Here is an 18,219-nt window from a genome sequence, read left to right as displayed (position 1 = left end):
GGAAGGGGACAAACGGGAGGCTCGGCAGCCACGAGGGACATTTCCTCGTCCTTCCTGCCGGCGGTGACCCCGACCAGGAGTCGCTGTCCCTGTCCTACGACGGCTTGCGGAGTGCTCCGGGACAGGGCGGCCTAGGGGAGGGAGCCCCCGGCGCGGGGTCCTGGGGCAGAAGGCCGTAGCCCCCCAGGCGGGCGGGCATGAGGCCCTGCCAGTCAGGCTCCTTCTACGGGCCCATTAAGGCCGGCGGTCGCCGGGGTTGGCCCTTCCCAAGGCACCGCTCCTCGCGGTGGCATGAGGAGGCCAAGGGTCTGGAGGGGAGAGGCGGTCCTGTGGGGACAGCGGGTCACGTGCCCACCGCCGTAAAGGGGAACCGGACACAGTTTCTCAAGGGGTGCTCAGGGAACATTCCCCGGGCCACCCTGGCCACCACCCGCTGCCTTCGCTGGCCCAGCCACGAACAGCCGCTCCGGTCCCCAAATGACTTCACTGGGTCCCGCGGTGCGCAGCTCACACACGGCAGCCCCGGGGCTGGGGTCCCTGGCCCGTGGGTGGGGGCGAGGGCGGGAGGGCGCTTCCAAGGGCGGCGTGGGGAAGGCCCAAACCCAGGGGCGTGCGGGCCCAGAGGGGCTGGCGCGAGGCCGGACCCAGGTGTGGCTGCCCTGGAGTCCAGCCGGCCTCCCCGTGGCCGCCACCACCTCCCGTGGCCAGATCTGCACGGGGGCGCCAGAGCTTGGAGACATGCAGAGAAGGCCACGCCCCTTCCCTGCCTGGAACCTTCCAGGGGCTTCGCGCCCAGCAGGGCAACCTGAGAAGGTGCTCAGGAGAGTTTGTGAGACGAAAATTATCTTGAGAACCATGTCGGGGCCTGGAGCCATCATGCCAGAGGCTGTGCTCGCTCGCCCAGCCCGCCTTCCGTGGCTGGTCAGCCGCCCCCGGAGGTACGGGACCCCCAGCGCCGCAGCAGCTCAGTCCCTGTCGGCGGGACTCTGTGCATCGGACTCCCAAGTCCTTCGCAGCAACCCCCGTGGTCAGCCCCTTGCTGATGGAGGCTCCCCCTCCAAGGGAGGCGGCAGCCGGGGCCCCTTCTCCCTGAGCCTCACCGTCCCCATCTGAAGCGCGAGAGAAGCCGGTCACCGTGGTGGGAGAGCAGGGCGGCCGCCGGGCTCTCCTCGTGGCCCCCGGGGTGCTGGGGGAGGGGGTGGGGCAGACGCCGTGGAGCACCTGCCAGGGGCCGAGCGTGCCTGCGATTTACACGCCTCAGCCCACTGACTTCTCGGAGCGGGCCAGCCAGAGGGGTGCTGCTGTCCCACTCGGTGGGGGTGGGGAATCCGAGAACGCGCCCGAATCCCAGCCGGAGACCGGCGGACCTCGGAGTCCCTGCCCGTTGCCTAGGACTGGGATGGCTTAAAATGTAGGTTTTATTGTGACTCAGAATGGAGAGTCCAGCAGATCAGGGGCGGGCTGCCACGGATCAGCTAAGTGTGTTGTACTCACAGTTCTCAAGAGGACGGCCACGCCACGCCACATGTGGGCCACGCGGGGGAGGGCAGTGATCGGACAGTGTGAACAGGAGCCTTTATTGCAGGTTCATGGGAAGGAGTGGTTGGGCAGTGCCGACAGGATTGGCTAGTGTGAAGAATTTCAGGGGGCTCTGGGCCGGAGGGGTGACCCCGGTTGTCTGGCACCTGGTCCTGCGGGGATTAGGGAAGGGGGTGGTGGCCCAGAGCATGGGGGCCCCATGCTGGAGGTGGTTGGGTGGTGGGCTCCAGATGGTTGGTCAGCACGTGCAGTCATGCCTGTGGGCGAGCCCCTCACCATCTCTAGGAACTGGCCTGGGAGGGCAGTCTGTCTGTCCAGGGGTGAGGCCGGCCACCCCTGTGGATAGCTCCGGGATAGACCAGCCCTCTCGGTGGTCAGGACCGGCTGGAACCAGCCCCCCTCGTCAGGAGGTGAGCGTTTGACCCGCTGCCCTGGGTCAGCCTCCCTCCTGTGTTCCCCACCCCATTTCTTGACTATCTGGTCCCTTTGTATGAAAAGATAGCCATTTTTAACAGCATCGTAAAACTGATGAAGCTTCCATCATAACATTTCTGGATCACACACATCAGCTAATGTTTTCCCTGCTTCCCATTAAGGAAGCTCCTGACTTATGCCGGGGAGGCTTCGTGTCGCCGGCCCCCAAAACCACAACACGCAGGACAAATATCCCCGAGTCGTCTCCGTGGTTTGAAAAAAGCAAAGGTAGGAGCTCTGGCGTCTTCTAGAAATCCAAGAGGCAGTTCCCGAGCCTTCGGCAGCCCGCCAGGATGTGACCGGTATTCAGGACCCGGGGAGGGGCATGGGTTAACGCAGGTTGAATAAGCCTCCTGGGGAGACCGCTGCCCCCGTTGAACAGCTGAGGCTGGGGCTGGGAAGACCCTGCCCCCGGCTTCTGCGTCTCTAAGTGCACTGGGTGCGCTGAGAACCCCCCGTCCTCTAGGATGGATGGAGAAGGCCCCCCCTGCTTCCCTTCACCATCTGTGATGTGCCCAGCCCTGCCCCCCACCACAGGGAGACAGAATTCGGGGTGAGGGGGTCCCACAGGGCCATCTGGCCCTAGACCCCGGAAGGTGGGTCTGGGTGGGCACTCGTTCACCCGGACATCCCTACGTGCCCCGCAGACACACCTTGCCCCGGGATCAGACCTGGCCTCTCCCGCTGGATGACCAGGAGTCCTGCAGACTACGGTCCGTGGGCCCACTCCGATCTCCCCACCCACGCGGCACTCGCCAAGGGCCGCTCCTCCGTGTGTTCTGGCCGATGCCAGGCCAGCCCAGTGGCTCGGGCCGGATCCTGCCTGTGCAAGCTCCTTCAGCTGGGACGGGCCAAGGAGGGCCCTGGGGGAAGGGCCAGCCCCTTGGGGCTGGGGGGGTGCTCGCTCGGCTCGGACTGGGCGTGTGCCTCTCTGGACGCCCGCAAGCGTGGCCGCAGGGGCCTGCCATGGCTGTCACTCTGACCCATTCTGGTCCTGGCCGGCAGCGGTCTTCCCCAAACCAGAGCTCGGCCATCCCACGCCCACGAGGAGCCCCGGACGCGGGCCCTCCAGTCTGACCCCAGCTGCTCATCCAAACTCACCTCCGCCGCCCGCGGCCCGTGTTCCGGCTTCGCCCCCGCGGCCCTGGTCCTCAGCCTCCATCCCTCTGCTCCTACCGTTGCCCGCCTTGCCCTGCTCCCTGCTGAACTCCTGTTCCAGCCCCGGGACTCGCTCCAGGCCCCCCGCTCCTGCACGGCCCACCCACCCGTCCTGAGGGCGGCTGCATCTTCCCCTGGGGTACGGATGTCTCCACACAGGCCTGCGCTCCCGGGGACGCCTGAGAGCGAGTCCCATCTGATTCACTCCTGTCTCCAGCACCTGGCCCGGAGCCTGGCCCTCAGCAGGTGCGCGGACATTTCTTACATTGAATATTCGGGTCTGTGGACTAAAAGCCACTGGAAAACACAGTAGCTGAGGCTCTTTGGTGGAAGAAGATCCTTGGTCAGAGAAACAAAGCACAGCCCCCACCTTCTCCCTCACCTGCTCCTTCTTACCCTCCCGCCCCCGCCCCCGGGGTAGGTGACCTCAACAATGTGCCCCCACTCAGCAGAAAGGAAGGCCAGAGGCAGCAAGACAGGAGGCCGGCTGGAAGCGTACAGCTTTATTGAGAACACACAAACGAGGCACGCCGGGGGCGCCAGTCCGCGGGCTACACTGCGTGAAACAGTAGAAAAATCCGTTAGTAAAGCAGAAAATTCAGGTGCAGTGACTACAACATGGAGCAAAACGCCTGAAAACTGGTATTTCCGTTGGAAGTTTCCTTTGATAAAAGTTCCCTATGAATTAAATATGTTGAGAAACAGAGTGAAAATATATTTACAGTCCTTTAAAATGGGCACCGCCAACATATTTAATTAAAAAAAAATCTTTGCTGTTTCTTGCTTGTTTCTTTCAAAGAGAATTTTAAATACAAGTTTAGTTTTTAAAAAATACAGTAAGGAAATAATTACAATCTTAATATGAAAACACTTTACAACTTAGAGCCGTGGTCAATGAGTGCTAAATATCTATAATTTAAAAGTTGGTGTTAAAATTTAAAGTCACTGTTTCCTTTCTTGTTAGAAAACCAGATACAAAGATTATCTTATTAAAAACACCTTTGGTCCCTAAGAATCGCGATCTGATGATCCCATGTCGGAAAGGCCTTCCCCGGCCACACCCCGGTCCCAGGTCACAGGCAGGAACACCTGCCGGAGGCGGGAGGGAGGGAGGGAGGCAGCCCTCGCAGGCCGGGGCCTTGGCGGGAGATGAGCTGCCTGCAGGGGGCGCTCGCGGGGGAGGCTGCGCCCACCGTGGGCCACGGGGTACAGTCCACCTTCGTGTATTCACAGTATGAACCCAGCCATGAGCCAGCAGTGACAACAGCAACAAAATAAGAGTAAGAATGATTCTCTTTAAAACGCCTCGGATTTGAAAAATTTCCCGGTAAAAAATTATTTTAGAAAAAAAACAACAAAACGAGGAAGGCAACAGTTTAACATCTGAGCGATGCCCCCTGGCCGAGCCGGGGGCGGTGGACACTGCGGCCGGCCGGGAGAGGCTGCCTGGAAGGGGCGTCGGGCTGGGCCGCAGGGGTCTTCGCTGGCGCCAGGGGCCCCGCTCCGGGCACCCACCCCGCTGCCCACCCTCGGGAGGGCCCGTCGCAGGACTGGGCGAGCAAACCCAGAGCACCGCCTGCTGTGAGGCCGCGCCCCTCCCGAGAGCGAGCCGGCAACCCCGGCCCCCCCAGACTCGCGCCGGGCCCCGTGCAAACCCGCCGCACACTTTGCAGAAGGTGGCACGTCTCCAACCTGAGTGGTTTGGGGTTTCTGGAACTCGGACAGTTGAGGTGAATGAGGAGACGATCAGGTTTGGCAACACCGAGGTGTGCAAACGGGGGGGACAGGATGGGTTTACGGCATGGCGTATGCACGGTCACCCAGAGAAGACTCCGGAAAGATCCACACCCATCTGGACCCTTCACCAGACCCACACTGGTTACTAGGCGGTGGAACCATCTGGAAGCCCGGCGAGGGCGGGGCTGGCTGGTCTGATGCGCGCAGAGGGCCTTGCCCCACCCCCTACTGACTCTGAAGACGGGCAATGTGACCGCTTCCCCCATCCCACGCCGCAGGTGACACAGCGAGCCCGTAACCACCATTTTGTTTCTGTGCAAGAGGTTGGTGAGTGACTTTAAAACATTATCAACACACAAAACTGGAGGGGATCTGAAGGTTGATGACAGCTGATCAAATACGGCGGAGGCAGAGCCCCGGGGCTGGTGCTGGGGCAGATGTGGCCCCCGGGCGCGGCCACCACGCTCCTCCACTTGGGGTCAGCATCCTGTCACGGCCTGGCCAGCGCTCGGCGGACAGGTGACCCCTCGAAGGGAATGGCACTCCTCCCCCTGGGGCGGCCTCCCGCGGCTGCCGGGCGGGGAGCTTCGGGGCCGTGAAGGGACATCGCCGCCCGAACCCCGACAAGACGTCTCGTGTGTGTGTCTATTATGTACAGATATAAATTAAAAACTCTATTTATTGAACATATACAAATAAATAACTTATTTTGAAGCAAATCCTTTCACCTAACTTTCTGATCAAATCTAAGACACCGAGGGGAACACGTAACATCGTGGGAGCCCCCAGGGGGCGGCCCCGCCCTCCGCGCGACCCGCTGCCAACTGCTCGGTGGAACCAGCAGGATCCGTCTAAGCTTGCGACCCTCTTTCAAGGGCTGATGGTGAGGAAAGCGAATGTGAAACCTGGGGCCTTCAGACATGGAACGTGTACGCCAGGAGTCTGAGGACCAGGGTCCAAATCCCGGCTCCCGCAAACCCACGGGGTGAGGGTCCCCAAGCTGCCTGGGGCCTCCCCGGCTGTGCGGGGCCGCAGTCAGGGGCACGGGCCGCTCACGTTTTCCCTCCTAACAGTCGAAACCTGCTAGCTGCTTGGGTCAAGTTGGCTGTCAAGCAGGGTGACCCGCGCGCCTCACTTTGAGAAACCTTATTGGACCAGAAGGCAGCAAAAATCTACGGTGGATCAAACTGTTTCCTTTTACAGAAAATCAGCTTCGTAGAATGCAAGGCGGCCGAGCTTCCCACGCAGACAGACAACAGGACAGGACTCCTCCCGACAGCACCAGGAAGATGGGCCCGGAGGCTCTGGGGGGCGTCCTCCCTCCATTTCCTGGGGGTGCTAACGTGGGAGGGAGGCCCGTGTCTCTGCTGGGCTCCAGTCCAGCCCCCGCCCCCTGCTGGAAACTGTCCCCTGCACGGGAGGCTGCTCACCCGCTCTACAGCCAAAATCGCACGCGGCCACGTGGGCCCCGAGGGCCCTGACTGACGCTGGTTGACTCCCCGCCTAAGGAAGGCCTGCAGGAGAGGGGCCCAGCCCAGGAGGGACTCTGGAGGCGTGCCGGGGGAAAGCATGGAGACCGTTTCTCGCCTTCTATCCCTATAGTTGGTAGGGAAGCTTCTGGATGAAAGGCTCGCACCACTAGGCTCCTGCATCTCAGCAGGAGGCGCCCCCCACACGTGTGTGCCTTGTGCCCCCGAATCCGTCTGCAGAGGGACCCTGGCGTGACCGACTCTCATGTCATCCAGGGTTGCATCTCCCCATAGCTGAGAATCCCTGAGAGGGTCCCTCTGGAGGCCCAGCAGAGTTAGGGTGCGGAGACCCGGCCTCGGCGCGCCGGCCTGGGAGCAGCCCTGGGGCACCCGCGCTCCGGGCCTGGCTTTGCAGGCGGGGGACGGGGGCCCGGGGAGCGACTGGAAGCTCTTGTCCTGCTCGGGATGCTACGGTTCTATGGCCGAGCGACTTCCAGAACCTGCTTCCCTCTCTGGGGATGGGCCCTCCTGTGAGTGGAAGTCGCACCGTCATCCGGTGAGGCTGCCCATGCTCCGCGGGTCACCTGCAGGTTCTGAGGGGCAGGTGGGGTCGGGGACACTGGGGAAGGGGAGGTGGGGACACACACTAGTGAAGCAGCAGAAACACTCTGCCGCCTTTCAAAAGCAGTACAAATAATAAAATATGATACAGAATCTCTGAAAAACCCTTAGAGCTAAGTGCAACACACGCTAAAAAAGAGAAGTTTTTAAAAAGTGTAAAAAGAATGGCAGCTTTTCACGTCATGGTGACAAAAGCATTTGTCCAGAGAAAAGACAGTTAAAAGGTAACAGATGCTTCACAGCTCGGGTTTCTCACGCGCCCGCCTCTGGTGACATGGGGGACGGGCACGTGGGGAGGGGATGCTGAGACACAAGGAGGGCGAGCCGCTCGGGACCCCGGCCCTCTCTGCAGACGGGCAGGGGGCCCCGGGGCCTGCGAGGGGCCTCAGCGGGGGGCACGGGCCGGTGACCTGCAGTCCGGGGGCGGGGACGGGGGGACACTGGGGAAAGCACTCACTGAGCTCGGTAAAAAGATGCAGCTTCTCATCTGCCAAAGGCCTCCTCTACCTCCCTTTCTGCTCCTCAACAGAGAGAGGTGGAAACCCAGGGGTTGCAAGTGAATTTCTTTAGGGGGGACAAGTACAGTAGCAAGAGGACGCGCGGGCGGGTCTGGGCGCTGGTGGCGTCGGGGCTCAGTCACAAACCCTGGCGTCCTGCGCGGTGGCCACGCGGGCGGAGCTTCCTGCGGCGGCGGCGGCGCCTGCGAGCAGGGCGTCCTGCCGTCCCTCTACGTCCCGTTCTTCAGCTCCCATTCCTAAGTGTGGCAAGAGGAAAGGCACGGGTCAAAGCGCAAGGCGCCAGGAGACAGGGCTGCACCCGTGGGCCGTGTGCGAACCGGTACGGCGGCCGCTCAGAAGTCTGGGAATCACCATCTGAGCCGGGCATTAGATCAACGAGGGGACCACTGTCCCAGCGCCGAGAGGCCAAGCCCCGCCCTGCCCCCGCCGCGAGTCCCGTCACTGTTCTCAGGAGTCCCTTCCTGAGGCTGTGGGCACGGTTCCTGGACCCGCGAGCAGGGACGGCTAGGTCCCTCTGGGAGTGTGGCCGGCCTCGGCGTCGCCGTGCGTGAGCCTGCCGAGACCCCGCACCCCGCGTTTATCACAGAGAGTGGCAGGAGCTGCAGTCCCCACGCCGGTGGCCGCCGAGCACCCGCGGGACACACAGCTCGTGCAGCGGCTGCAGCAGCTGAACCGTAGGTCTGACTTGACAGGAAAGAGACCAAGTAAGTGAGACGCTTTTCCTGCCCTTCTCATCTGCCAACAGTCGGGGGGCTGCACTGACAGCTCCAGCCCAAGACCCCGACAGGCAGTACGCGTCCCCGCACGCGTGCTAACAGGTACAGGCCCAGAATGCCCCACGCCTGCCAAGAGAAGGAACAGAAATACGCGGCAGCCCTTCCTCCCCCAGACTTGCCAGTACACGTGGGCTTCAAGCGCGTGCCGGGGAGGACACGAGGTCTCGGACGCGTCTGCGGCCACGGCCTCCAGGGCCACCCCGAGAGCGCGCCAGGGCGCTGCGGGGCTGCCGCTCACCGTGCTCCCCGACACGGGCCGCCTCTGCGAGAACCACAGGCTTCTAGCCAGTTTGGACCCGGTTCTGAAGCGCTCCGGGAACAAAGGTAACGACAGCCATGCAGGGCCCGGAGGCAGTGGAGGGAGGCCGCCCGCCCCCATACCCATCAGAGCAAATTAAATTCATCTGATGAATTAATTCTTCCGAAGTATGATTTCTCTGTATGACACGCTTGCAGTTACTACCGTCAAGTGTTTGCTTTGATAACTATAAATGGTTTTTAAGTTTTTGGAGCGCTTTAAGTTCTACATCAAAGCTTGTCAGGGCCGATCCCATGCGGAGCCTGGAGACCACAGGGGCCCGGGGGGGTCATCGTGCGCCCCCAACACCACTGACAAGGCGGGGGGCAGCACGGGCTGGAGGAGAGTCTAGGCCTGGACTCTCTGTGAAGAACCCCACTCCAGCAAGGAAAACCCAGGTGAGCCCAGAGCTGCTGCTTCCGCTGACGCCACCCGGTAAGCGCCTTGCTGTGAGGTTCCGGGCTCTTCGCCTTTGAAAAGGAGGCCCCCTGAAGGAGGCTGGGACTGTGGGGACCTGGGAGACAGCACACGGCATCTCCCCTGTCCCTCCCACGGTGGCCAGCCCGCCTCAGGGCAGGCGTCCCCACCGCGGGAGAGCGAGCTCACCTTGGCCTTCCGCAGCACGTGCCCCCGGCAGGGGGAGCCGCCCGCCGGCTGGCTCTTCCTCAGCACGGCCGCGCTGTTCACCGGCACCGGGCCCTCGGCATCGCTGGTCTCGCAGCTGGACATGGGTGAGCTCTCCAGAGTCCGATGCCTAAAAACTGGAGACTGTCGATGCAGAGAGACCCCGTGTGAGGTGTGGTCTCCAGGCCCGCGGCGTGTCCCAACGGGACAACTGCTCATTTTAAAGAAAACACACGGGTTTGGGGAACAGGCAAGAACGGTAACAATAATGACCCCACGTGGTCAGCACAGGTTCTGGGAGCACCTTCTACTGGTCGGTGACAGACCGGACGGCTGGTGGTGCTGGGGGGTGGACAGGGGGCCCCGCCCTGTCCCCTTGCACCCTCTGCACCCTGCTTTGTGCCCACAAAGAGCTCTGTGTCTGCAGCCACCCTCGACCGCCGGGCAGCACAAGTCTCTGGGCCCGTGGCCCGCGCAGCGTGGCCCAGCCCGACGATCCTGAGGCTCCCAGCCGTCTGCAGCACATGCGGGGCCCGGAGGCCAAAGGAAGACATTTTCTGAAGACTTGAAGTGGAGCGACAAGGCCCGCCCTGGCCCCCCCAGGAAGGTGCAGGCTCCCGCGCAGGCAAGAGCACGGGCAGGGAGCCGGGCCGCCCGATGAGGCCCCAGGACCACACTCGCCGTCACTGCTGCACAGCGTGTGACCCGGAGACGCGGGCTGGGTTGTACGGTGCGCCGTTGAGCAGAACATGACAGTGGGTCACTTAGGGCCCCTACCGGGGGCTGCTGACCCTGAACACCAAGCAGCCAGCTTCACCCATGTTCTGGTTTACTGGGAAATGCTTCTGGGAAGGAGCTGGCTGGGAGGGGGTGCGGGGCGGAGCTGCTGGCAGGAAGGAGAGACCTCCTCTCCCTCTCTGGCAGAGGCCGCGCTGGGTCCGCAAGGCAGCGCGTCCGATGAGCCACGTTCCGGGGATGAGGTCTAGGCGGGAAGTGCGGGGAGCTGCCCGTCCCAGGGCAGAAGATGGCAACGCAAGTCCCAGGAGGGCCTTCCCACGAGAGGGAGCCGCCAGGCCCCACGGTCTGGGTGGGGAGGCTCAAATAGACCCGTCCTAAGCCTTCGGAAGGACAAGCTTGGCTATTTGGGCCAAAAGAGAGAAGACCTGACAAGTGGGAGCCAAGATGGGGACCTCAGGGGATACGGAGTCACCACTGGAAAGAGGGGACCCCCGAGGGAATGTGGGGTCATCACTAGAAAGGGGGACCCCCGGGAGGATGTGGGTCACCACTAGAGAGAGGGGACCCCCGGGTGGATGCGGGGTCACCAGATGAAGAAAGTAGGTAGCTTGGAGAGATGCCTGAAATCGGAGACAGGGGTGAGGTAGGGGATTTGTAGTTTGGAGGTGACCTTCGGGAAAGACGGCTCAGCGAGTGGAGGAGAGAGCAGGTGAATAGGACACTGTGGGAACTGACAACAATCTTAAAAGATTAATTCGGAAGGGGAGGGGTGGAAGGTAGGAGGGTGGCTGCCGGGGGTTGGGGGCGGGGCCAGAGTCCAAAGAGAGCCTGGGATGGCAGGAGACCCCCAGGGGGTGGTGCGGCCACCCCTGCAGGAGGCCAGGGTCCGTGGGGTCCACAAGCCCATGTACCTGCAGCGCAAGCCCCACCTCCAGTTACAGCGGACCTCACTGTGCCCGGTCCTGTGCAAGCAGGATGCGGACACGCCGGGGGGGCCAGCCCTTGCACACCGGCTCCCGGCACACCCGCCCACCCTGCACCCCGATCTCACAGCGGGAATCCACGTGGACACTCACGTAACCTGCGGCCTCCTCCCTTGCCAGAGCACAGGCTCCACGGGGGTGCCCTGTGCCCGGGAGAGTGCCCGTCACCCCGCAGGTGCACGGCCTGGGTACGTATACATAAGTTGTTGAATGAACAAACGAATGAATACACGAGCTAACAAATCCACGGATGATGAACCCACACGTCTTCGGCCAGACACTGTGCCAGGAGCTGTTACAGATGCAGCAATGTCTTTATCCCCATTTTGCAGATGACCAAGCGAGGCCTCGGGAAGGGAGGTGACCCCAAACCCTGCCTATCTGACCCCCGAGCCTGCTTTCCTACAGGAAAGCTTGTGTTCCAGGGTCTGGATCTTGCTGCTAGATCCAGCTCTGCCAGGCGACGGCCGACTCTTCAACGTCGAGGGATGGCCGGTGGAGAGGGACGGGGGTTGGAGTTCCCGAGCAGGACAGGTGTAAGGCGGGTGGCAGGATTTCAGGGAGGTGGGGGCGGAGGGCTGCAGGGTCCCCCTGAGACCAAGCCTGCGTCCAGGGCTGCCCGGCTGGCCGCTGTTTAGGTGGCTTCCCATCACTTCTCTGGGCCTCCGCCTCCTGGTTTGTAAGATGGAAGCGGTGACATGTGACTCCCCAGGCCCCAGGGACTGTGATAGCATTGTCACGAGCGAAGGACAGCAGTAACTTCTCAGTGACCGTTAGTCCAACGAGAGCGAAGGTTAAGTCACTGCAGGTGGTAATTCGTGCTGGAAAGTGATTCCCCCTCGTTCTGTGAGATCCGAGGGGGAGGCCGTGTTTCCTGCCTGTGTTTCCCGGCCCCTGGCAGGGTTCCCAGGACGTGCTGCACGTCTCAATAAAATCGGCTACATTGGATTAAGGTCTCTAGCTAATGAACTGGAATCGAATCAGGACATGTTTCAAAAGGGATAAGAAGAGCTGTGCCTCTGATCAGCCGATCGGAGGAGGGAAGGGAAACGGGCTCATGTGCCCACCATCGTTGCACGCACGGAGAGAAGCAAATGCGGCGTCGGCCGCTCAGAACACAGCCGAGAGCGTGTCCGAGGCCGACACGTGGCTGGGTATTTGCTGGGCGGGCGCAGACCTTACCTGTGGGCTCGACGTCCCCGACCTGGGCTCAATGGCCAGCCCCAGGGTGACCCCGCCAGCCAGGGCCTTCTTCAGGCTCTCCGTGACCTCCGTCAGCTCGAGCTCTAGGTTGACGCGCTCTGCCTCCTTCTGCTTACACTCCTCCTCCAGCCTCTTCAGCTTGTCTTCCAGAACCACCTGGGTCTTCCTGCCTGAAACCCCACAGACACACTGTCGCTGCAGCTGTGGGCGAGGGTCTCGGGACGGAGGACACACACTGGGCCCCCTCACAGGACCCCCGCGGAACTCTCTGGCTTGAGCGGCCCTGACCTGGGCCCTTTCTACAAAACTCAAGTTCAGCTGTTCTTTACAAGAGCCAAGGCCCTTCCTGACCACTCCGCTCTCCCGCAGCTGGAAGACTTGACCTGGAAGCCGGAGCCCTTGATTCTCACAAATCCCAGAATTCTAGGCCTGGACCTCCATACGCTCACCTGAACACACGGACTCTAACCAGATGGCCTGCAGAGGCGCTGGGGACTTGAGAAGTCTGGCTATTTTCCTGTTCTGATGTTCCCACCCGCTATTCCTGAGTCCTCGCTCTCTCTTGCCCGTAGTCGGCTACAATAAGCTTGCACCCCCAGGGCTCCACAGCACACTCACTGCATGCCTGTTATTTGAAATGTGTTTCAGTGACGCAAGGAGGCAGGTCACGTACCCACTGCACATGCAGGAAGACGGATTCCGAGGGGTCGCCTGACTTCTGTGCGTGGCCCTGGCCTCTAATGCTCACAGCACGGGAGCTGGTCTAACCTCTCTGCATCTTTGCTATCCTGCAAACTTGAAACAGAAGAAGGAAGAAACCCTCCTTCTGTCTTGTTGGCCTGGAAGGTCTCTAACTCGGCCTTTGGTCCCCCTGCGGGTGGCCGGATGCCACGTCCCGTCCCTCCTACGGGTTATCTCCCACCCACTCAGCCTACACCTAACCTCCCAGACTTCAAACTCCAAAAGCACTTCCTGTCATAAAAGTCACTGAGGTGCAAAGTCCGGAAGGACCGGAAGCGCTGACGGACTGTTTCCGGTGCAGGTGCACAAACTCCTCCTTCCTGGTCCTCTGCACCCCTCTGAGGCCCGCCTAATCCAAGCCTGAAGAGTGGGTCTTGCCCAGGATAAGAGCCAGTCTTGAGCTGAGGTGACTACATTAAACAGGTCCATCCCCAGAACCAGGAATCACAGCCCCAGCTCCTGCCGGCAAGAACAAACAAGCCTGAGCCAGAGACACCCCTCTGGTCCCGACTCGGTTCTCCGACGGCTGCCTTCGGCCTGACTTCCCCTTTGAGAGCGTCTCTGCTAACCTGGCCTATTTCCCCGCTCCCTTCCCAGAATTCAGACACTGTCCCTTCTCGGGGCTCGGAGGGCTCCTTCTGCCCTGCAGAGACCTCTTACCTGGGCTCCTGAATCTTACTGTCCCTGTGGACTGTCCTCCTGCCAACAAGCCCCCAGCTGCTTCATCAGACACATGACCTGAAACTCCTGAGCATCTCTGTGTTGACACCTGAGGCTGGGGCGGCTCCCAGGACCGCCAGCTCCACAAGCAGGCGAGCAGGCTGAGGGGCAGTCCCGGCCTCCTCTTGCCTGTTCCACGGTCCCCCCGCCGTGGCACCTGCCCCGGGCTTACCCGCGGTGCTTCCAAACGATAAGCAGCACCACATGGGGAGATGCGGTCTTACTGAGGTGAGAGGCCATGGGCAGAATGGGAGGAAATCGAGGCGCTAACCCAAGGAGGTGCCCAGGCCGGCTGGAAGCGCACCCCCCCACCCCCGTACCAGCGTTCACTTCAATGGCGGCTCTCAGGTCTCTCCTCTCTTTCCGGAGCTGGGCTAGCCTGTTCCGCAGGGTCTCCTTCCGCTTTAGCAGCTCCTCTTCTTTACTCTGCAACCGCTTGGCATCGGCTTCAACCCGGTTCTTGCCATATTTGTACTGGTCAGCATCTTAGGGGGGAAAAAGCAGCAAAAGAAAATTAGGTTTAACCACATAACAGGCTAATTCATAAAGCCTGTTTAAAATCAGCCAGTGCAGAGAAAGAAACTCTAATCTGGTTATTTCACTAGTTCAGTAAGAAAAAGAATGGGACCAGTTTGAACACAGTAGAAAGGTGAGTAGTTCAAATTTCCCAGTGCAGTTAAGAAAATGAGAACAGAACATGAGGACGTCCCTTTAACTCCCTGTCCTCTGAGGCAGTGGGGCTGGGATGAGCACCCTATCATCAACATCAAGGGTCGCCTCTTTCTCTGTTATTTTTCAGAACGCTTCGGTAACGTGGCCACCCCGGAGCCCGGCGCCCACACAGTCTGGCTCTGGCCGACCCGACGGCAGCTCTGCTCTGTCCCCTGCGCCGTGGTCGGTGCCCCCCTGCAGCGAGCGCTTAGACATCCAGTGAGTGAGCGAGTGAAGAACGGAGAGCTCGGGGAGTCCTCGCAGGGCGGCATCCGGGCCCGACCGGCTGGGTCAGAGCCCCAGCTTGCCACGTTGGCCGCGTGACCCGCAGCAAGGCCCCTCGCCTCTCTGTGCCTCAGTTCCCTCATCTGTGATGCGGTCATTCTCAGGGCTGTGATGAGGGTCAACTTAGTGTTTACGAAGCACTCGGAGACAAGCACAAGATGGGGATGCCGCCGCTGCTCATTAAATAAAAGGAATGAGTGAAGAAGAGGAAACCAGTCCTCAGGAAACCCCTCTGAGATTTGGCCAGTGTCACACCACTAATTGATGTCACCTTAAAATCCCCACCCCAAGCTCCTCTCCTCTAATTATGTTGGCCTCTTGATAATACTAAGTTAGAAGGACCCTCTCTGGAAAAAGACCTTGAAGAGATGAAGACATCACAGGCGTGACAGAGGCCCACCAATTTCGGAGCTTCCACTGGGCAGAAGCGTGGGGTGAGGGTTCCCAGTGGAGGCATGGGCCAGGCAGGCAGCCATGGCTCTGGGCCGGCAGCTAATCTCCTGAGCCTCAGCTTCACCCTCTATAAAGCAGAAGTGGGAAGGCCTACCTTGAGGTTTAAAGAAACGTGCTATTTGTACCTAAAACCCATCTCAGAAACCATGCGATGCCTGGGGCAGGGTGGACCCTCCCTGGCAGCTCTAATCACTGTCGGTGACAGCTGAGTCCCCAGAGCGCTGTCCACTCAGAGACCACGGCCAGCCACTTCCAGCACCCGTCCTAGATGAAGTCACCGAATCCCGCAACGCAAACCGTCATGATGGCGATGCAACCCTGTGTTTATGAAGGCAGGTGCAAAATCTTCTGTCCCCAGTGCACCTCCCTTCACTAAAAACAAACAGAAAATGCACACACAGAGCATGATGTTAAAAGGATCCCAGCGTGGGGATAACAAAAGGAACAATTTGAAACAAAAGCACTGCTATTAGCAGCCAGGGTAAGGATATGTTCCATAGACGATGTCCAAAACCTGTTCACCTCTTTCTGATTGGAGATGCTTTCCCAATAAACCTGTATGTAATAACCTATAAATATTCACATCTTTTAGTCCCCATGCAGTCAAGCCCATCCAGTCTACAATGCAACTGGCTGAATTCAGCAAAAACACAGAATGCAATTATTTTTCTCTTTTGTCACCATTAGATGTCACCAAAGTTAATAAAGATTCCCTATAGAAGGTCTCATAAAATAAAGGAATAAATCACCTAGGAAATGAAATGAGCACAGTAACTGGGAGAGAAGCTATGGAGAAGAGATCCCGTGAGGTTCGGGTTCTGCGTAGCAGAGCTTTTGGGCACGAGCTCTTTCCTTACCCCACCCGGCCCTCCCCAAACGCATGGCACTAAAATTTTAAGTGACTATAAATATACCCAATTGCATCAGGGAAATAAGATTTGCCAGTAAGATAAGGTCAAAGTAAGTCATCACAAAGTAAGTGATCCAACTAGCTTCCGACCTGTCTGCTTGAAATACATGTTTGAGGACGAGGGAAGTGTAGACAAGCGCATGGACGGAATACAGGTTCCCTCGGGGCGGAGGTCCAAGGCTCGCCCGTGCGTGTGGCCAAGGAAAAGGCCGGCCCCTCCATCCCCACGTGCTCTCAAACTGAATGCCCACCACGGTACCAGCGGGCCAGTAAGTCAAGGAGGGGTGACTGACTGCAGCCAGCTGGCTGGCCTCATCTTCACTGACGCGGAGACTGGTCTACCGGCGACATGCCGCCAGATTCAGGAAGTGTCGACACGACTTCCCCAGAGATCCTATCAAACCCATCACCGGAGTCTAACTCACATCCTCCTCCCAACCCACGGAGCAGCTCCCAAACCTCGTAAAGGCCTGCGGCTCTGCCTTCTCCGTGAGCCCAAAGCAGCTCGACGCCAACGGCCCGCCTGCCTGCGCAGCCCGAGGGCAAGCCGAGTGCCTCACGCGGGGTCCGTGCTGCCCGGCCGGCCGAACGACCGGGCCCCGCCACCGGGGCTGAAGCAAACACACCTGCGCGCAGGGCTGTCACCTAACACGATCCCATCTGTGGGGCAGGAAGGGCACCGGGCGCTCACTCGGGCGGGCCGCGTCCTCACTTGCGTCTTGCTGCTTCTCTGCTCAGCCCCCTGCCGGACTCGGGGCGTGAAGCCGGGTCGTCCCTCCGGTTCCGTCACCGGCCGGCTGTGAGGCGCGGGGGTACCTCGGCCTCTCAGAGAGGATTTCTGCCCTTGCACGATGGGGCAGGGGTAACACCTGCCTGCTCACGAGGCTGGACAAGGAACGGGAGCCTGTCCAGATCAGCTCGCAGACCGCAAGGCGCGCCGGGATCGCGCGCCCCTTCTCGACCCTTACGCTGCTCTCGTGCTTGGAGGCCCGTGTGGCGCCTCGATTCCTCCAGTCCCAGAAACCACAGCGGCCACTTGTCTACACCTCCCACACGGGGAGCTGAGCTCAGAGCGTTTACACGGCTCAACAGAAGTCACTAAGTCACCAACAGATCAGGGACCCGAAGCCCCGGGCCCCCTGCACCTTTATACAATGGTCATAAAGGCTGGGTTAAAAACCGTCACCCTTCTTCAATCCGGCAAGGAGGGAGGGTGACGATGAAGAGTCCCCTCTGACGGCCTCACCTCTGCAAACCACGCCTGAAACCAGAGCCAAGAAGCTGAACGATAAACTTACTTGAAGATGTTCGCTTCACGCCGGCTGCCGAATCCACCTTTTTTTGCTGGCTGCTCAGAGTCTTCCCTTTTCCCGGAACCCCATTGGAAGCTACTGGGGGCTTTTTACCCTTTAACTGTTGAAATAAACATGTAAGAAAATTAAAAACCAAACAATAATAATAATAATAAAAAAAAACCTTTCTTTTTTTTCAGTAAATTGTCTCAGTCCCTGAGTCTTTCATATAACTAGCACACACAGGAAAAATGAAGGGAGTAGGAAACCAGCCTGGTTTCCAAACACTGAGCTGCCGTGGTTTTGCTGCGCAGGTTAGGCGGGTCTAGCACTGAGGTCCAAGGTAGGTGGAACTTGGACGTCTCCAGCTGGGATGCAATGAAAGTTATCTAGATTTCCATCGGGAGATCATAAATGCTCACCAAGAAATTAGCACAGGCAGTTGGGTATCCAAGAGCATTTGGTTGAGATTAGTAAAAGTCTGTGTTTCTAAAAGTGAACAGCTTTTCCTTCCAGGGGATGCTCTTTAGGGGAGCAGCATGGCTGAGCAGCTCTGCAGCTGACTGATGTCCTCCCGGGACAGAGGACTACCTTCTGATTCCCTGACGGGTCAGAGGAGGGAGGCGAGGCGAGAACACAGGACCAGTATGAACGGGGTTTGAAGTAGCCACAGGTTCTTAAAACACATGCGATAGCACGTCTGCCCCTCTGCGGCAAGCCGACAAATGCCTGTGTACCCGAGCTGTGCCATCAGTCGGGCTTGGTGGCAAGTGTTGACGGTTGCTGTTGCTGTGGGCCTCGCTCTGGGGAGCCAGACCTGCATTCAGATTCTGGCTCTATGAGTTGGGACATGCTGAGCAAGTCCTTAAAACTTTCTGAGCTTCCATTTGCTCATTAAAAAATAAATAAATAAATAAAGATACCGAATCCTCCCCAGAGCATTCCTAAAAAGGTCAGGTGACACGCCAG

The 18,219-nt window shown here is 59.7% G+C and overlaps 1 protein-coding gene across 4 annotated transcripts in view; it reads right to left on the bottom strand.

Moving 5' to 3' along the window:
- Positions 1-3,659: 3,659 nt before the first annotated feature.
- AFAP1 (actin filament associated protein 1) overlaps positions 3,660-18,219 on the bottom strand; it is a 141,043-nt gene continuing 126,483 nt past the window's right edge. For all 4 annotated transcript variants that reach the window (XM_078068343.1, XM_078068346.1, XM_078068345.1 and 1 more), the window contains 5 exons: positions 17,257-17,371; positions 13,920-14,084; positions 12,118-12,308; positions 9,197-9,358; positions 3,660-7,752 (listed from right to left, as the gene is read on the bottom strand). In XM_078068343.1, coding sequence (XP_077924469.1) covers positions 7,726-7,752; positions 9,197-9,358; positions 12,118-12,308; positions 13,920-14,084; positions 17,257-17,371 — 660 coding nt within the window. In that variant the 3' untranslated portion in view covers positions 3,660-7,725. The remainder of the gene's footprint in view (positions 7,753-9,196; positions 9,359-12,117; positions 12,309-13,919; positions 14,085-17,256; positions 17,372-18,219) is intronic.

Source organism: Halichoerus grypus, chromosome 3 (genome assembly GCF_964656455.1).
Source record: "Halichoerus grypus chromosome 3, mHalGry1.hap1.1, whole genome shotgun sequence".
Lineage (NCBI taxonomy): Eukaryota > Metazoa > Chordata > Mammalia > Carnivora > Phocidae > Halichoerus > Halichoerus grypus.
This window is presented reverse-complemented; position numbering and strand designations above follow the sequence as displayed.